This window comes from Ambystoma mexicanum, chromosome 3p (assembly GCF_040938575.1).
Source record: "Ambystoma mexicanum isolate Mex_15411 chromosome 3p, UKY_AmexF1_1, whole genome shotgun sequence".
In the NCBI taxonomy this organism is placed as follows: Eukaryota; Metazoa; Chordata; class Amphibia; order Caudata; family Ambystomatidae; genus Ambystoma; species Ambystoma mexicanum.
In genome coordinates, this window is record NC_090925.1 from 735,838,315 (window position 1) to 735,855,679 (window position 17,365).

Genomic DNA, 17,365 nt, shown 5'->3' on the forward strand with positions numbered 1-17,365 from the left:
CATAACGTCCCTTTAAAGAAGTTTTCCGTTGAAAACATAGATCAGTTGTATGGCAAATAGAGAATATTGCTTCTTCCGTGATTAATTTCAGTTCTTTTTTTCAAAAAAGGCCCTAACCATGCTCAGACACGAAGTTATATTACAATTGTATTGGGGAATAAAGTTCTCCCCATCTCTAATTTGCTGAAACAAACTTTAGCTCCTTGTTCAATGAGTCGTCACGACAATAGTTCCTTCACTAAACGCAAACACAAAGGTGAACCAAAAGGTTCGCGCATGCGTACATTCTTTGTGTACGTTTACCCGGACAAGAAGTGGGTCGACATGTCACGTGATATCCACATCCTGCGCATTGACGGTGTTACGCACGACGTGCACAGACCGGGCGGCTCCTGACCGAGGAGAAAGAAGGCGGCGGATAGAGACGGAAAAAGAAAGGGACCGGTAGCCGCCAGCGAGAAGCGAGTAAAAGATCTGAACTCTTCCCACCTAAGAAAGGACTGGAGGCTGCCCTGCGTTAGAGATTGGCACGCAGTTTTTGAGCAATGTGAGAGGAAGCTGCACAGGGAACCCACGTCGAAGGCCGTTGAAGCGGGTAGGAGAAAGAAGGAGCAAGCACTCTCCGGACAGCTGTAGTAAATAAAGGGAGGAGAACTGGAGACTAAACGAGGCAGACTGTTGTGATGGCAGACGCGTGGGGTCAGGTGAACTGAATGTAACGGAAAGCTCGCCCCGCGACGTTGCTGTGCCAGGGGTGACATTTTGGAGTTTCACTGTGACGCCACGCAAGCGTGGAGCCACCCCAGAAGACGCTTTAAATGTTAAAGATTTAGGCAATGCAGGGTGAGTGACGAGCTTATGCCATGGAGGCCCCGCCCCTCTGCGCGCGTGTGGCCCCTCCCCCGCCACGCTCGCGCCGCTCACGCTCAGCGCGGGACCGCCGTCGTCCCCCCAGGAGCACCCCACTGACCCCTCCCTCCTCAGGTTCTGAGGGGGAGGGGCGGGGGCCGCACCGTAGACACCGGCGACCACCTCGCCGCCGCCCTCCTGCTGGACCCCCACCTGAACCCCCGAGCGAGGAGGAGGAGGAGGAGGAAGAAGAAGAGGAGGAGGAGCTCATCATAGACGGGTTTGCGATCTGCAGCTTCAGCAGTCTTGAGGCGCTTCAGGTGAGGTGTTAATTGAAGGTAAACTGTATATGTGGGCGTGGCCAGAGCTTTATGGCTCACCTCGACCATTTGTCAGAAAAGTGGCAATACTCAAGGGAAATCGCCCTATCCCTAACAGTGATATACAGACGAATGAGAATAGGATAGTTTCTTGTTATTGGTAACTTGAAATGCCTTCATGCATAAGGGTGGCCTATCAGAAATTTGACAGGTGTGTAGAGCTGAGGTTATGTTAAAGCAGGCAAATGTTTTGGTAAATTGTTTAACAAAATAAATGATGAAAGCGGGTGTATCTAGTAAACACTTGTACACAGATTTTTTAAATTGAGCATGACGCAAAATCTTCCCTCATTCAAGTGATCATGCACTTTTGTCTAGTAAGAGATACTATCCTGCATGCCTGTGATCGTGTCACAGATGACCGCGAGAATACCACTACTGCGAGAGACAGTTGAAGGGTTTTTTTATTTCAATTTTGTAGTAAATGACTCTAAGGGCTGACCCCCTCTCTCTCTCTGGTATTGGAATGGGCAATCCCTTCATACCCCAGGATGGTAGTAGAGATTGGTAAGTCCTACTATCTAAACACCCTCAGCCTTTTGGTGTTGGTCTACATGAAAACGTCTTTATCTGTCTAGACTTCCTCTGGCAACAATCTAGGGGTTCCTTACTCCAAAATTCCCCAATTATGTGATTCAAGGTTTATGCCTTTCAAACACTCAAGTGCCACACTCTTCTCCATCAATCTTTTGTTCCTCTCTGTCTCTCTTCTCCCTCCTATTCCACAGACCGTCTCTCATCTTTCTCCCTGACTCTACCTCCTCTGTCCTGCCAATCGTACTCCCTACCACTTTACTCTTCATCTCACCACTAATCTCTCCTCAACCTACTACTCAGCCCTCACCAACCTATTGCTCTCCTCTCCACACCACTACTTTCCTCACACGTCTATTACACCCACTTAGTCAATCACTTACTCTTCCTGACAACTTATCGTTGACTCCAAGCTCTCCCCTGCCGCTCGACTCATACACACTCCTCTTATTCAACTCCTAGTACCACTTTCACCAACCAATACCTCATCTTGTTCGCTGTCTGAATAATCAGTCACCATGCTCCTCTTCACCATCCTTCCTCCCCATGGTCTCTTGCTCTGGCTCCTTCTCCCCTGACCTCACCCTAAAAAGCCACAACTTTGTGTCTTTTTTTTTTATCCTCCAATGGCTGTCATTAATTGCTGGTTCTGTAGGCCACTTTCCTCCTACTCTACCTGCCAGGGAGGAGTTTGAATATTCAAAAGACATAAAAGGGGTATCTAATATCCACACCGTTCTTGTTTCCGGGTCTGCCTGGCAATGGCAGCCCAGAGTTCGAGAGTTTCCATTCCAATTTGTGCAGTGGGCTCGCTGTCCTAGTGGTTTGCCTGGTGAGCGGTTCTGTGTCTCCATAACAGGTACATTTCCTTAAATTATGGAGCGGTTGGGAGCTTGCAGCATCTGTTCTTATCACCCTTCAGTTTTCTCCTGTTGTAGCACCTTGCAGCTTCACTTAATTCTCTTGACGGTTTGGGAGTGTGGTGGTTCTTGAGTCTTTCAGTCTCAGGCTGTTTTGTTGTTCTGTTTGTTTACAGGCTGGAACCAGTAGTTCTAAACGAAACTGGCCATCTTTATGCAGGACAAGTAATGGAATGATTGGCAGTGGTACCTCGCACATGCGTACTGGGCCTGGGGCCCTCTCAACTGCCACCTTTCCACTCTGGGGTAGGACTAGATCCTATCCTGATAAACCTCCCACCCCAGGCTGAGGGGAGGGTGGGGGTGGCATTCCCACTTGACGGGAACAGCTTAATGACCATGTCACAATCACCAATGAGAGAGTTTTCCTCTTTCATTCTGGGTCATTAAGGCTTTGCCATTATCATGTGATGTCGCTTCTCAAAATCTCGTTTAAGAAATATCAATGCATGTTCCAGGATATATTTTTGGTCTTAGGTTTGTAGAAACCCAAATACATCACCAAGTAATCCAGTAAGCATCCATAGTCTGCAAAGGACCATATTTATTTCTATATATCTGTGCACAAGTAGAGAGAGGCTGACATAGTAACCCTGTCGTAAATTTGTGACTGCCCTCGGGGGGGGTGGAGCGGGGGGGGCATTGGTGGGGGCTAGGGGTCATGGGATTTTATACAATGAGCTATGTATTAACAGAGCATCCTTTTGTCCTTGAAGGGCAAGGCTTTACAGCACCATCATTTTTTTCTTTTTGTTTCTTCACACAATTCCATTGAGCCGCCTCTAGCAGATCTTACTGTTAGACATAATACCTGATGGGTCTTGTGCTTGAAATTTGCACTCTCCACTAGCCATTTGCTAGTGACAATTGACTCTTGGTGAGTAAGAAATGGTTTACTGTGTGCTTGTAGAGAAATGAGGGGGCAAGTGGCTTATAATGCCTGGCAAGTAGCTTACAAATGTTATATATATTTATTTTATTTTATTACCCCCGGTCTAGTGGCTTTGTGGTTACTGTTCTCAGGCTGCTTAACACACCTTTTGGTATACATCGATGTGTTTCTGGGCATACCTGTGCTTCGAACAGAGGCTAATGCCATGATGCCTTCCCTGTATTATGGGTCTTTATATTTGTGCTAACTATTCACACGCCACCTCCCTAAACGATTGCTGCCGTCCGGCTGAAGTTTTTCTGTCCATAGTGCGTGTATGTCTGTGGCTCATCAGAAATTGTGTGCTCTGTGTATGTTATACCAATGTGATTTATACTGCGTACCACTTCCATTTTTATGGTCGCCAAGTGCACTGGCGGGTCTGAAAAGAAGAGGATGGTTAGTGGGAGGTGCACCAGAGTGCTTTTGCTGTTCTGGTAGTGGTCTGTTTGGAAAGAACTGTCACTGTTGTGTTGGGTTTGCTTCTAGGTGGTATGGGTTGGTGGATGTTCTGGTGTAGGGTTGGAATTTGAGCTTATTGAGTTCTTGGAGATGTGCATGTAGATTGTTTGTTTAGTTTAGACCAGTGGTATTCAAACATTTTCATGCTGAGCCTCCGCTTGAGTAAAAATGTTTCTTCTTGGCCCCTTTCACTTGTGGGTTGGCGACCCTAATGGTCCCAGGCTCTTTCTATCTAGTCACCTTAATCCTTTTGTAGTATTAACAGTAATCTTAATCCCTTTTTTAAAGAGTCTGGGCCCCCCAGCCATCTTTCGGTGCCCCCAGTTTGAACACCACTGGTTTAGACTGAGATGCAGCGGTAGTTAGTGATACTAAGTTTTGATTCTCTGACCCTGTCCAGTTTGGCTGACTTGATCCAGGAGGCAAAATCGACCCCATCATTCCTGGTGCATTTCTTTTGTATTGAGGTTGCATGTTTTCTTAGACCGTGGTTTGGCTTTTAGGTTGGCAAATCAAAGAGCCAGGTTTTGAGTGATTTCCTGAAGGTTAGATGTTCTTCTATTTTGCGTATTTCCTTGTGAAATGAGTTTTTTTTTTAAAAAAAATTTTTTTTATTCAAACCGTTGTTTGTAGTTTGATTACCAAACTTTTACAACTTTCTTTTTCATTACAGATTTCATTCATATTTTTATGCTTTTCCACAGACAATTTTCTAACATGTTTTAAAAAATATTAGTGATTGTAAAATACAAAAAATCAAAAGCACCTAAAATGCATTCTCAAACAAAAATAGTGATTGTCACATGGTACCTTCTCCCCATTCTTCCACTTTTTTGTTTACATAGTACAACCCCATACATGTGATCGCATTGTCAATTTTCACTTTCACAGTATCAATTTGACATTAGCTACTTCGCTGAACATTTTGACATGAGTACAGCAGATTGTGTTTGTCCATATATCAGCAGGGACGCGGCTTCTCAAGCAATTCCATTTGAGTTGGACACACAATTACTTACATAGTAGGCATTATGTTTTTCTTAATCCACATTCATTATGGATATAAAGCGCGTGAGCCGTAAGATGGCTTTGGTTGTCGAGCCCCACATAGATACCAACCAGCGCCATTCTCTTGATTCAGCAGAATCACTTGCATATTAGAATTCAGATATTTCTTTACGTTGCACTTCAAAATAGGTACAATAAATGGTCAGATGCTTTAGTGATTCGTGCAAGTTGATCACTTTACAGAATCTGCAGATGTCTCCGGACAAAACTTCAGTGGACTTTATCCAATTTATTGTTTTCTCTAAGGTTAGCAGTGAACCTTAAGTACATGTCCCTGGCTATGGGGCAAGGACATTGCTGTAGATATAGCTTGTGTGGAATGCGAGCTGTAGCAAATTTGGCAGCTTCTTTGTAGGACTTGAATTTGTCCAAGGCATTTAATGTTTTACACCAATCGTGCACAAATAGGCGGATTGACATGTGCTTGGCGATATTCAAGATCAGCAGGAGTTAATGCCATCTCCTCCTAAGAGAGCTTCCATTTTCCTGTAGATTTTTTTTTTTTTAATGGAGGGAGGGATTGAGGTCATTAATCATCATCCCCAGATCTTCATATAGAGAATTTTGGAGGGGAAATAACATTTTTGCAAGGTTTGTGAGTTGACGCCAGTTATAGCGGGCTGACAATGATGTCAATCCTAATTCCTGTCTTAATACCGTGTTCGGAAGCGAGTTAGCCAGCTGCAACACACCCTTCCAAATGCGACCTTGCAATTGATCAAGGAAGTGATCTATGTTTGCCAAGCACATGTCAAGGGCATACAGTAATATCGCCTCGACTTTAAGGATATAAAATTCAAATGGTGGAATCAAAGAAAACTTGAAATATTTGACTAATACCATGCGCATTTGTGTTGAGAGAATTTTTGATTCAATATGTTCTTCCAAAATGAAATTGCGTTTGAGTCTGATATCAAATAACCCAAGTATCGAATCGTGGATATCTGTGGGATGTAAATCGAAGGAATGGTCCAGAGCCGTGGACAGGAGCGTTAGTTTAAGTTCTTGAACAAGAAGATATTGGATTTCCCTGCATTGAACTGCAAGTTGTGAGTTAAGCAGTATTCGGCAAACAGGGATAGCTTAGTTTGCAACCCTGACAGTGTTCGGTCAAAGATGACTGTCATCAGCGAATGCGAGCCACTGGATTTTGAGATGGCCTAATTGAGCTGGATAACTGATTTGTTGTAACCAAATTTCGTTGATACTGCAGAGATATAAATTGAACAGGGTAGCAGCCAGGTTGCAACCCTGTTTTACTCCTAGTGCAGTCGGAATTGGCCCCGTGGTAGCTCCAGTTTGGTTAACTCTAATGAAGTACACTGTATTGGTGTGCAGTTTGGCAATTAGGTATATATGATGCCCAGGAATACCCATTGCCCGCATTTTTGCCAGAAGAAGGCACCGCACTACGCAGTCACAGGCAGCTGTTAGATCCACTGAGGCCATGTATAATGCCCCTGTGTCAGGAGTCTTTGTTTTGGCGAGTAAATGTGCCATGAGTGTTGCGTTAAGGAAGGTTCTCCTCCGTGATCTAAAACCAATCCGAAAACAGGACCGAATATTGTTGGTTTTCAGAAATGCTTGGAGATCCCGTAAAAGTAAGATAGCAAAAACTTTGGCTGACTAATCTACCAGTGCGATAGGCCTGTAAATTGCGGGATTATTCCTTTCCCCCTTTTTGTATTTGGTACAATAATTGAACCCAACCATGATGGAGGAATAACTAAGGATGTTAACACGTTATCAAATTGAAGTTTCAGTAGTTTAGCCCAAAGTAGTGGATGGCGTTTCAAGACACAGAGGAATGCCGTCTGGACCAGCTGCCTTTGAATAGTTAAGTGCATTCATTGCACACTCAATATCTTGAGTGACCACGGGATTAGTGGCAACTGTGTAGGAGTTGGGTCAATTTCATTGATGGGAGAGAAACGGGATGAAGGCGCAAATCTGTTCTCATAAAAGTTGGCCCATGTTGCTGCAGAAATCGTGGATGTCTGATTCATGGGTAATTTGCTTGCATCTGACCTCAGAATTGCCCATGTTGATCGCCGGTCATTGCGACAAAGGGAGTTTATTATCTTGATTATCGGATTTGTATGTATGTCGTTTGATGTTTTTACATTTATCACGATATGTGTTACAAATCGTTCTTTTCTGCTTATCTTAATTATCTGGTGTACAAAGGCTTTTTCTTTTAAGTTTGCGTACTTCAGCATTTTTAGTACGTTTTGCTAAAAGGAGTTCAGGACAGCCACTCGATGGAGTTTTGGTACTTTGGTTGTTTCGTTTTGGATCGCAGTCATGGTATGCGTTATCTGCATATATTTGGCTGGGTTTATGATGATTGATTGATACTTTCCAGAACTGTCCTGAAGCACATCAAGCCAATTATCTAGGCGAACGTTGATTCTATCGCATAGGCGATTGTTCCATCTAATTGAGAGCTGTGGGCGATCACCTTCCAGAAATCTCTGATTAGGATTGTGATAACAGCAGCGTTTGTGTTTATAGTCAGCAAAATTATCATGTGATCGCCATATACCGGGTCGATTGTTATGTGGTTACAAGAGTCTTGAAGGTTCAGTGAAATAGCAAAATGATCTATGCAAGATCTAATTGGTCCTCTCTTCCAGGTGTACTCTAGACCTGGATTTTGAAGTGGGAGAAATATTAAATCCCAAGATGCTAAATGTTGATTCCACATGCAGCCCCTACCTTGTGAAGAAAAGGGAATCTCATTATCCATGTTAGTGGTAGGTTGCTTCCAACATTCGGCGTTAAAGTCCCCACCAATTATTCGACATGCCGCGTATTTGGTGAGTACTTTGTCTAATAGTGTGTCTAAAAGGTCAAATGCACTTACACGGATGGGATTGTGATATAAGGATACACATAAAAAGTACTCCAAGGAAGAAGGTTGGAATGATATAACAGCAGCTAGATACAGTGGTATTCATAAACTTCATGGGTAATTGAATGCAGTTTTGTGTTTATACAGATGGTGATTCCGCCATGCGGACGGCCACTTTGACCACACTCGGCTGGTAATTGATGGACAAGAAAGCCAGGTAGTGTGGTGACTTGCATTGCCATGGTTTCTTGGCAAAGTAGTATATCACAGTTTATGGCATCATACCTCTTATTGAACCATGAATCAAGGTTTTTAAAGCGACATGAATTCCATGAAATGATGGAAATCTTGTGTGGCTTGTTAAGTGGGGATGTTATCCATGGCGGGGTTCAATGTGGAAGCTAGGGAGGTCAACCAGGACCAATCCTTGCTGGCATTTGAAAGAGAGACCAACTGACTAATTACTTCCAGTTGAATCCCACCCTGATCCTTTGGAGCGGCTACAGTTGGTAATGTTTGGGCAGGTTGGCTGTGTGTTGTTTCATTAAACGCAATTGCCTCATCAAGAATTTCGAATGGTGTCGGCAGGAGCCCAATCATTTGCAATTCGCGCCTATGTTGCCATATTAAGTCGGAGATGATTGTGGTTTGCATTTTGCATACCATCCGGTAGTTGTGTGTTTGGGGAAGAGTCATCCGAATGGAGCGTCCTGAGTGCTGGAATTTGTCTAAAAGCCTTCAGCTGAACGATTTAAACGTTTCTTACTGTAAATGTCCGGATCGGACTCCCATCCAAATATGGTGGGCAACAGTGTGCTGGCTTTGTGTTTGGACTTTGCAGAACCTGGAGGTTCTTGGGGGACGGGGCCGTGGGGGGGTGGTTTTGCAGAACCTGGAGGTTCTTGGGGAGGGGGGGGGGCTCGAGGGGGGGCAGAGCTTCTCAACTGCAGGCCCTGCCAGTTCAGAAGCATTCCGCATGTTTACATGGTCGGGTTGGTCAAGGTCTGTATCCCTTCCCAGAGGTGAATTAGGTTGCGGACTACCTGTTGATTCGATGGACTGCGGCTTTAATATTTGTGAGTCTTCATGATTGGAAGGAATTTGCTTTCCCTGCTTGTACAGCTTTGATAGCAATGGGCTTAAAGAAAGCAGATAGCTGAGTTTGAGCAGCAGTTGGTGTTTTACCGTGTGACGCAGGGAGTCCACCAGAGCTAGGCCCTGTTGTTTCTTTGCGGTTTCCCCAAAATGCTCTTTCCTTTGTGATTTGTGGATGACGGGACCGTACCGATACTTTGAGTGGGGAGCTGGCGAACTTTTTTAGATTCAGTGAGGGGGACATGTGGGGAGGGGCCTTGTTCAATTTCTGGAGACTGGATGTCATCCTGTTCCGAACGGCCCATTTGGGTAGAATCAGAATTTTAATGTTTTTGTATTTTCATTTTTGTTTTTTTAATTAATTTTTGGAGTAGGTGGTTTTGCCGCAGTAAGAGATGGTTGTCTGTCGGCCTTCCTTTTTAGAGCTCTAAGGAAAAGGCGTTTTTCTTTGCGGGAGGTGAAGAATGGCCCAGCACTGGCCGAGTTTTCATTCTTCTCTTTTCCTTTGCCATCCGGAGCAATTGGATTGCTCTTGGGCTCCAAAAAAAGGTTGGTAAGAGCTGACGGACTGTCTGGGTGGAATATTTGATCTACCTCCGAGTCCTCTAGGACCTCTTCACACTCAATTGGATAATCAGTAGGACTCTTTTGAACAAAGAGTATTTGGTCAATCTTTTCTGTGTTTTTATTGACTATTTGACATAGTTGGGCGTGAGTGAAAATGTGATGGTCGGACGGGATCAAGGGAGCAGCAACCGTTTGGGCAAAGGATTGCGCAAATGAGTAAGTGTTTGGTTGGAGGTGGCTTAGCTGGAGAAGACACCTGTTCCCTTGGTTCAGTTTGAGTAGCTGGGCTCACTAGATCACCTTTTACTGGATTATCGATGGATGCAGGTACACTGCCTCCAGTCAAGGGAGTTACCCCTTCAAGGCGGATAGAGTCAACGAAAATGAAACCTTCAGTTTAAATAGAATTTGATTCAGAGAGGACTTGCAGTCCCTAAGTTCATAGTGGGTATAATCGTGGCCTTTGTCAAGTAGGTTCAGGATATGTGGTAGAACAGGGTATGAGGCCTCTAAGGACTGCAAGTCTTCTTAGGGATCCAACAGATCGAAGCCCAATGGGGGGACAGAGGGCTTAGTAGTAGAAGAGGCAACACCTACAACCGGGGACATTGGATCTATTTTGTCCGAGGAAGGCATCACTTAAAGCAGATCCGTCGTTGCAGGGAGATTAGTATGAGTCGTCGAGCTTGAGATGTTGGAGATGTCTGACATCACACTTTCCTTGCAGTGCAAGTGTACATCTGCTCTTTTGCAGCTAGGCAGAGTGACCGAGGTTGAAGGTCCATCCGACAGACGAACACGTTTTTCAAGGGCAGCAAGAACTGCCGGGGCAAGAATTGAGTTCTCGGAGGGTGAAGTATTCAATGGATCAGTGATGCCCTCACCCAAAGAAGATGGCTCATCCATTCTCATACCCGGAAAACTCTTCCGTGAAGAGGACGGGCGTGCCAAATCTCCCCCCCCCCCTTGTAGGAGCAGGTATCTGTTTGGGCAGGGCTGACATTGCTAATTCCGCCTGAGAACGTGCATATGCGAAGGCTACTTCGTGGCAGATTGTATCATTTGCCATAGCAGAGTTCCAGGCGGGTGCAGTGCTTTGCTCTCCCTGAATTAGCTCCATGTTTACAATCTCAACAATTGGAGAAAGATTTGAGGTGACAGTTTTTGAGTTTTTAGGATTTTAGTTTTTGGCCACGAATTTGCTAGGGGGGCGGCCACTGCGTAGGGAGTAAACCATTGAGACTAGACCATAGGATACCCACTTCTCCTTCAAGGATAGTTCCGTGTTAGTAAAGTTTGTTTGTAAAGTGGGTAGATGTCTCAAATATCAGAACAATTGCTACAACAAAGCAATGTGTAGTACACTCTTCATTATACAGTTTTCCATACACCTGCTATAGTTTAACGCATGGCCTCAACGGCGGCGCCAGAGTTAAGTATGTACTCAATTAGGCAACGTCACGGAAATACATAAGGTATTCCGGACCGAGCCTTAATTTGCGATGCTGAGTTGTTCAATCTGAGAGGGAATCTAACCTGTAGTCCAAAAGTAGCCACCTTTCTATTTTAAATCGGAAAATAAGCAAGTAAATTCTCAACGAGAGAGGTGGGATACCAGCCTCTCCCAAGGCTGAGAACAAATAATAGTCACCATTAAAGCCCTTGAGTGCACCCAGCACCCCCGCGAACAGTCAACAGTACTTCAAAAGTACTTCCATGGTGCGCACGCGGGTGTGCTGGATGCGCGTGATTTATTCAGGCAAATGGGGCGTCGCCACAGCACAGGGCGGGGAGGCGTTCTGTGACACACCTTCAAGAGAGGAAATACAATGTGTCAGTATGTACTGTGTTAATTAATTTCAACACTCAAGGTTAAGAGGTAAGGAGGCGTGTCTTGTGCATCCAAGGCGCTGTGCACCTTCACGCAGACACAATGTGACACAACGTATAGAACGAGTAGGTCCCCCAAACACAACGTGCACAACGTTGCACACCACTCGTGCGTTCAAATGTGCAGTCGAGCTTAGACAGGAGCTTAGACAGGAGCTTAGACAGGAAAACAGTCACCATCCTTTCCATTGAGGCAGTCCAGGCAGTTTGTGCATCCAATAAAGACTTCCTGACTGCTCCGGATATTGGAAGACAGAGTAGTAAGGCAAATGCACAGCCAGTGACCGCTTCCAGATAGAGCTCCAGCAGCACCCGCCGCCAGGCAACAGTACTTCAAAAGTACTTCCACGATGCGAAATGAGTTAGAGTTTTGTTGAGATGGCTGAGAAGACTGATCCGCTATATTTCGTTGTTTGTGTTCAAGGAAAGTAATTTCTTGATTCCAGGGGTCTTTTCGGTCTATAGAGATTATTTCTTGCAGGAATTCTGCTCCTTGACCATGGATTGCTCTGTGGGCTATGCAGAATGTTTTGAAGCAAACCTCTTTTGACTGGTACCCACTGTAGGAATGTTAGTGCTCTTGTGATGTGCAAAGTTGAGGAGTAGTCTTGCTGCTGTGTTCTGTAAACTTTGCAGTTTTTTTGGTACGGTAGTCCAGCGTTCTAAGGTACATGCTGTTGACGTTGTCTACTCTCCTTTTATTTTATTTTTTAATCATAGCAAAAGAAACAATCCCTGTGGCTGGATTTATGCAGGTTTTACATCCATCGCAAGTGCAGCATTGATGGAGCCAAGTCTCCTGGAGACAAATGATATTATGTTGCTTCAAAGCCTTATTTTCTTCATTTACTAGAGCACCTGATCCTCTGGAATTCCAAGAGCAGAGGCTAAATCTTGACTCTAGCGGTACGTTTAGTTGTTACTGACGAGCTTCTCGATGTATTTCTTGCTATGCACATTGATATCATCTTCTCTGCGAATGGGATGATACGTTTGTGACAATGTTCTACTTAGTAGCATAGAATTATTTCTGTATCTGATTACTTGTGTCGTTAAAGGCTTCTTCGTTGTGTTGATCCTGGCTATGATCTTGAGTCATAGCTTTGTCCATCTTAGTTGCAATATTTCCATTTTGTTGGATGTAGGAGTCTTGTTCGTCCTTTTCTTCTAGTCGAGTGCAATTTGAATCCCAAATTGATGAACATTTTTTTTTTGTGTCCATCACCTTTTCAAGCGTAGATGAGGTGTTAAATAAATCCAGACTTTCTGTTTTACGTTCGTGGAAAAAATCGACTAGTCTGTCATCCGATTTAATATTTAGCTGTGGGGCGACATTCATTACTCAAAGGGTGTTTGTTCGGTTCATAATAAGCCATTGTTCGTTGTTTATCTGTTTCAGCTTTATTTTATTATTGTGTTCCTTGGTTTGGGGATTTTGGAATATGGGCATCTTAAGTCGTTCTGTTAGTGGTTCTGTTGTGTTTGTTGAATGGTCACCCTTGTGTCTTTCATCTAAATGAAACGAATAATCTTGCATTGATGGATCTGAAATGTAACTGTAGTCTGTGATGTTATTCGCAAATTCATTATCTGTGTTAGTTTCACAGGATAACTCTCTCCTTTTGGTGTTTGTGGTATGCCCTTCTACATATTCGACTATGATGAGGGAATCGTCTACTTCATTGGATGTCATTTTTTTCGCATGTTATTTATTACCTCTGTGTCCATATATGTTGAGAGATTCATTAGAATTTCTTGGCCTGTAGTTTCTTCAGATAATGGCAAGCTTTGTTGAGTCCCATAATCAGCGAGTTTTGGTTTTTCATTTTGTTTGGGTTTAGGAGTGAGCATCTTTGTCTTTTTATAGATTTTTGATGGGCTCCTTTTGCGTTGGTATTGTCAAATTTCTTTAAAATGCTCTCAATCCTCTTTGGATGTATGTTTGACTTTTGGCCTGTAAGTTGGTTCGTTCTTTTTTTCCTTTCTCAGGTTTGATTGTAAATTGCTAGAATCGACTTTAGCTCAGTCTAACATAGGAAAAGTTTCCGTCCCTTGAGGAGGCATGGCTGGTGGTGGAACTGTTTGTTGGCTATCTTTTAATTTGTGTGTCCTTTTCTTTTAAGGGTTTTGGAATTCCAGTGAGTTTATCTTCTATTATTTTGCCCGTAGCTTTTTGGTTCTTTTTGTTTTCATATCTGTCCCTGCTGAGTTTGGTGATTGCCTTATTCCAATTCTTTGATCTTGTGTTGTCGTCTCTCAGATTGTCCTATTTTGGGTTTTGATAATTGGAATGGTGGTTTCTATAATCATTTTGATGCTTGTATCATTGAACATTTGCATCATGGTTGTCGTCATTAATGCCTTGTCCAGAGCAATGTCGAACAATCTCGCCTGCCAAGTGTTTGTTTCTGCTTCCAGACCCAGTCTAGATTCAATTTTGGTAATGAAGGATTCACAGATTTGTTTAGTGTGAATCATAGCTAGTAAAGTTGCATGGTCTTTTAAAGATTCACTAATTGACGCATACAGTTTTAGAAATTGAATCAGTGTGTGTGTGTGTTGACGCAGCCATAAGCATGTTTTTGTAGCTCAAGCATCGAGGTTGGAATCGCTTCTCGTATTTGTGGTGTCGGCGGGCATCGGCATGTCTTTCTCTTTCTTGTTGCAGATTCAGTGTCAGAATTTGTGGCTGTGATTGGTGATTATCTGGTTCCTCAGGGTCTTGTCTGGTGTTTTAGTTCTTTTTCCAGTTTAGTCTTTAAATTTTAACTTTTTAATGGCATTTATATAAACATTAACGCTTCCAAACGTGAATGGAACCCCTGCCTCCTCCCTTCCCCTTGGTTCGAGAGTAGTCCCAAAAGGTGGCAGTTCATATTCTGCAGAAAACACTGTGTTCGATAGTTAGGTAGATGTGAGTGCTGAGTCTTTAGACCCTTCATAGGTCGCCTTCTCTGGGATGTTTTACTATCCCAAGGAGCCGCATGGCCCGAGGGCACCATGCTACCCTTGCCCCGTCCTTCAGGTACCCCAGGAGGGAAGCCCAGTCTGAAGAGAATCTAATGTGATCCCCCCCCTGGATGGAGTACGTGAGCCACTCCACTGGCAACAAGTTTAAAATGTTTGCTACCCATTCGTGGTCCTGGGTCCCTCACCTTCCATTTGCGGGCCAAGACCAACGCAGCCGCCATCATCTTTATCACATAAAGCTTTCGACCCGCCTTGGTTTTGATTGATTCGAGTGATCTCCCCCAGCCCTATGAGTGTGAGACTTTTGTACCCCCCTGAAATCAATTCCTAGGACTTGATTGGCAGCTTCTAGGACTCCCGCCCAGTATTTTGCCATTTTTGGGCATTCCCACCATATGTGCTCCCAGGTGCCCTCCGCTCTGCGTTGCCTCCAGCAGAAGTGCAATACCACTCCCCCCCCCCACCCCCACTGACGTGTATATTCTATGGAGTTTCGATGTGGTCCTGTGCCACTGGGTTAGCAATTTCAACCAGATCTCCCTTATCTGGAGAGACCTCAGTAAGTTTGGGATCTGTGTCCATATCCAGGCCCAATCTTTCTCCTCCACTACACACCCCTTGGCTACCACCCATCTCCTCATGTATGGTCTCGCTAGGGGTTCCTCTCCTGCCTGCAAGTGTTTGTATATTGCTGTGATCCGGTGCCTATTCCCATCCCCTCCCTCCTCCCCCCCCCCCTCTCACCCCACCTTGAGTCCCTGCTGAGCTATCTTTCTAACTCGTTTAGTTGGCGGTTTGCCGCTTGTAGCATGGTGGGATGGTGAAGCCAGTGCCTCAATTGGAAGTGTGGGGGTGGGGGGTTTGTTGGTCCACACAAGTCCATATACATTTGATTTCTAGGAGCTTCGCTGGGTAAGGGTTGTTTAAAATAGGCCATTAGTTGGTTGGGCTGTCTCCTTTTTCTCAAAGGCTCTTTGACGAACCGTTTAATGTGTGCCACTTTAAAAATCCTTTGAATGGTTCCTGTTGCCAAGGAGTAGTTCAGAAGGTTGAGGAAATATTCTGCAGGTGTCTTTACTGAGGAGGCCTTTGCAGATTTCCGGTGGGCCAGTGTCTACTGGCGATCCGTCATTGTTGCTTTTCTTTATTAGTTTAGTCAAGTCTTCTGTCGAAATTGGTATGAAGTAGTTTATTTAGTCCTTAAGAAGTTGGGTCGCTGGAAAAGTTGTTGCTCGTGCGTTTAGGCATACAGTTGATGACTTGTTGGATATTTATAACCTTGTTTTTGAAGTGGTTTGCAAGGTTATCAAATCGTTTCTGCGAGGGAGTGGATGTGTTGCAGGCTGTTGGGTTTCTTAACATGGATAATGGATAATGCTGAACATATCTTCCTATGTGCTGTTTGCTTTTGAAGTACGTTCTGTGTAGTATCATTTTTTTCGCTTTCAGGATTTCTGCTTTTTATAGAGCTGTATTTGTTTCTGATGTGTGATTATTTTTGTCCTGTTGGTTCTAGTCTTTACTCCATTCCTGTTCCTGTTTCCTATTTGTTTGGTGGTCAAGGGCTAGGTGGATGAAGAGTGATTCACATTTTGGGATAATTGACTGTTTTTACTTCTGTATTGTTCTTCCTGAATTTGTGTAGAAATAATTTGGTGAGTACTATTTATGGCTGGCTAGTAGCTTGCAACCTAAAATCTTTACCCCTGCTGTCGGATTAGACCGGTTAACCCGATTATGTTGTATAGAGTAGCCTGTGCAACCTACAGTATTTACATGTTGCCAAATGAAGGCTTGTAGTCCTTTTTCTACTCTACAATTTTTATGCAGGACAAGTAATGGAATGATTGGCAGTGGTACCTCGCACATGCGTACTGGGCCTGGGGCCCTCTCAACTGCCACCTTTCCACTCTGGGGTAGGACTAGATCCTATCCTGATAAACCTCCCACCCCAGGCTGAGGGGAGGGTGGGGGTGGCATTCCCACTTGACGGGAACAGCTTAATGACCATGTCACAATCACCAATGAGAGAGTTTTCCTCTTTCATTCTGGGTCATTAAGGCTTTGCCATTATCATGTGATGTCGCTTCTCAAAATCTCGTTTAAGAAATATCAATGCATGTTCCAGGATATATTTTTGGTCTTAGGTTTGTAGAAACCCAAATACATCACCAAGTAATCCAGTAAGCATCCATAGTCTGCAAAGGACCATATTTATTTCTATATATCTGTGCACAAGTAGAGAGAGGCTGACATAGTAACCCTGTCGTAAATTTGTGACTGCCCTCGGGGGGGGTGGAGCGGGGGGGGCATTGGTGGGGGCTAGGGGTCATGGGATTTTATACAATGAGCTATGTATTAACAGAGCATCCTTTTGTCCTTGAAGGGCAAGGCTTTACAGCACCATCATTTTTTTCTTTTTGTTTCTTCACACAATTCCATTGAGCCGCCTCTAGCAGATCTTACTGTTAGACATAATACCTGATGGGTCTTGTGCTTGAAATTTGCACTCTCCACTAGCCATTTGCTAGTGACAATTGACTCTTGGTGAGTAAGAAATGGTTTACTGTGTGCTTGTAGAGAAATGAGGGGGCAAGTGGCTTATAATGCCTGGCAAGTAGCTTACAAATGTTATATATATTTATTTTATTTTATTACCCCCGGTCTAGTGGCTTTGTGGTTACTGTTCTCAGGCTGCTTAACACACCTTTTGGTATACATCGATGTGTTTCTGGGCATACCTGTGCTTCGAACAGAGGCTAATGCCATGATGCCTTCCCTGTATTATGGGTCTTTATATTTGTGCTAACTATTCACACGCCACCTCCCTAAACGATTGCTGCCG

At 44.1% G+C, this 17,365-nt stretch overlaps 1 protein-coding gene across 2 annotated transcripts in view; it reads left to right on the forward strand.

Annotated features, from left to right (window-relative positions):
* The first annotated feature begins 352 nt into the window (after nucleotides 1-352).
* Nucleotides 353-17,365, forward strand: part of FBRS (fibrosin) — a 710,625-nt gene continuing 693,612 nt past the window's right edge. For both annotated transcript variants that reach the window (XM_069651625.1, XM_069651626.1), the window contains exon 1: nucleotides 353-1,169. In XM_069651625.1, coding sequence (XP_069507726.1) covers nucleotides 864-1,169 — 306 coding nt within the window. In that variant the 5' untranslated portion in view covers nucleotides 353-863. The remainder of the gene's footprint in view (nucleotides 1,170-17,365) is intronic.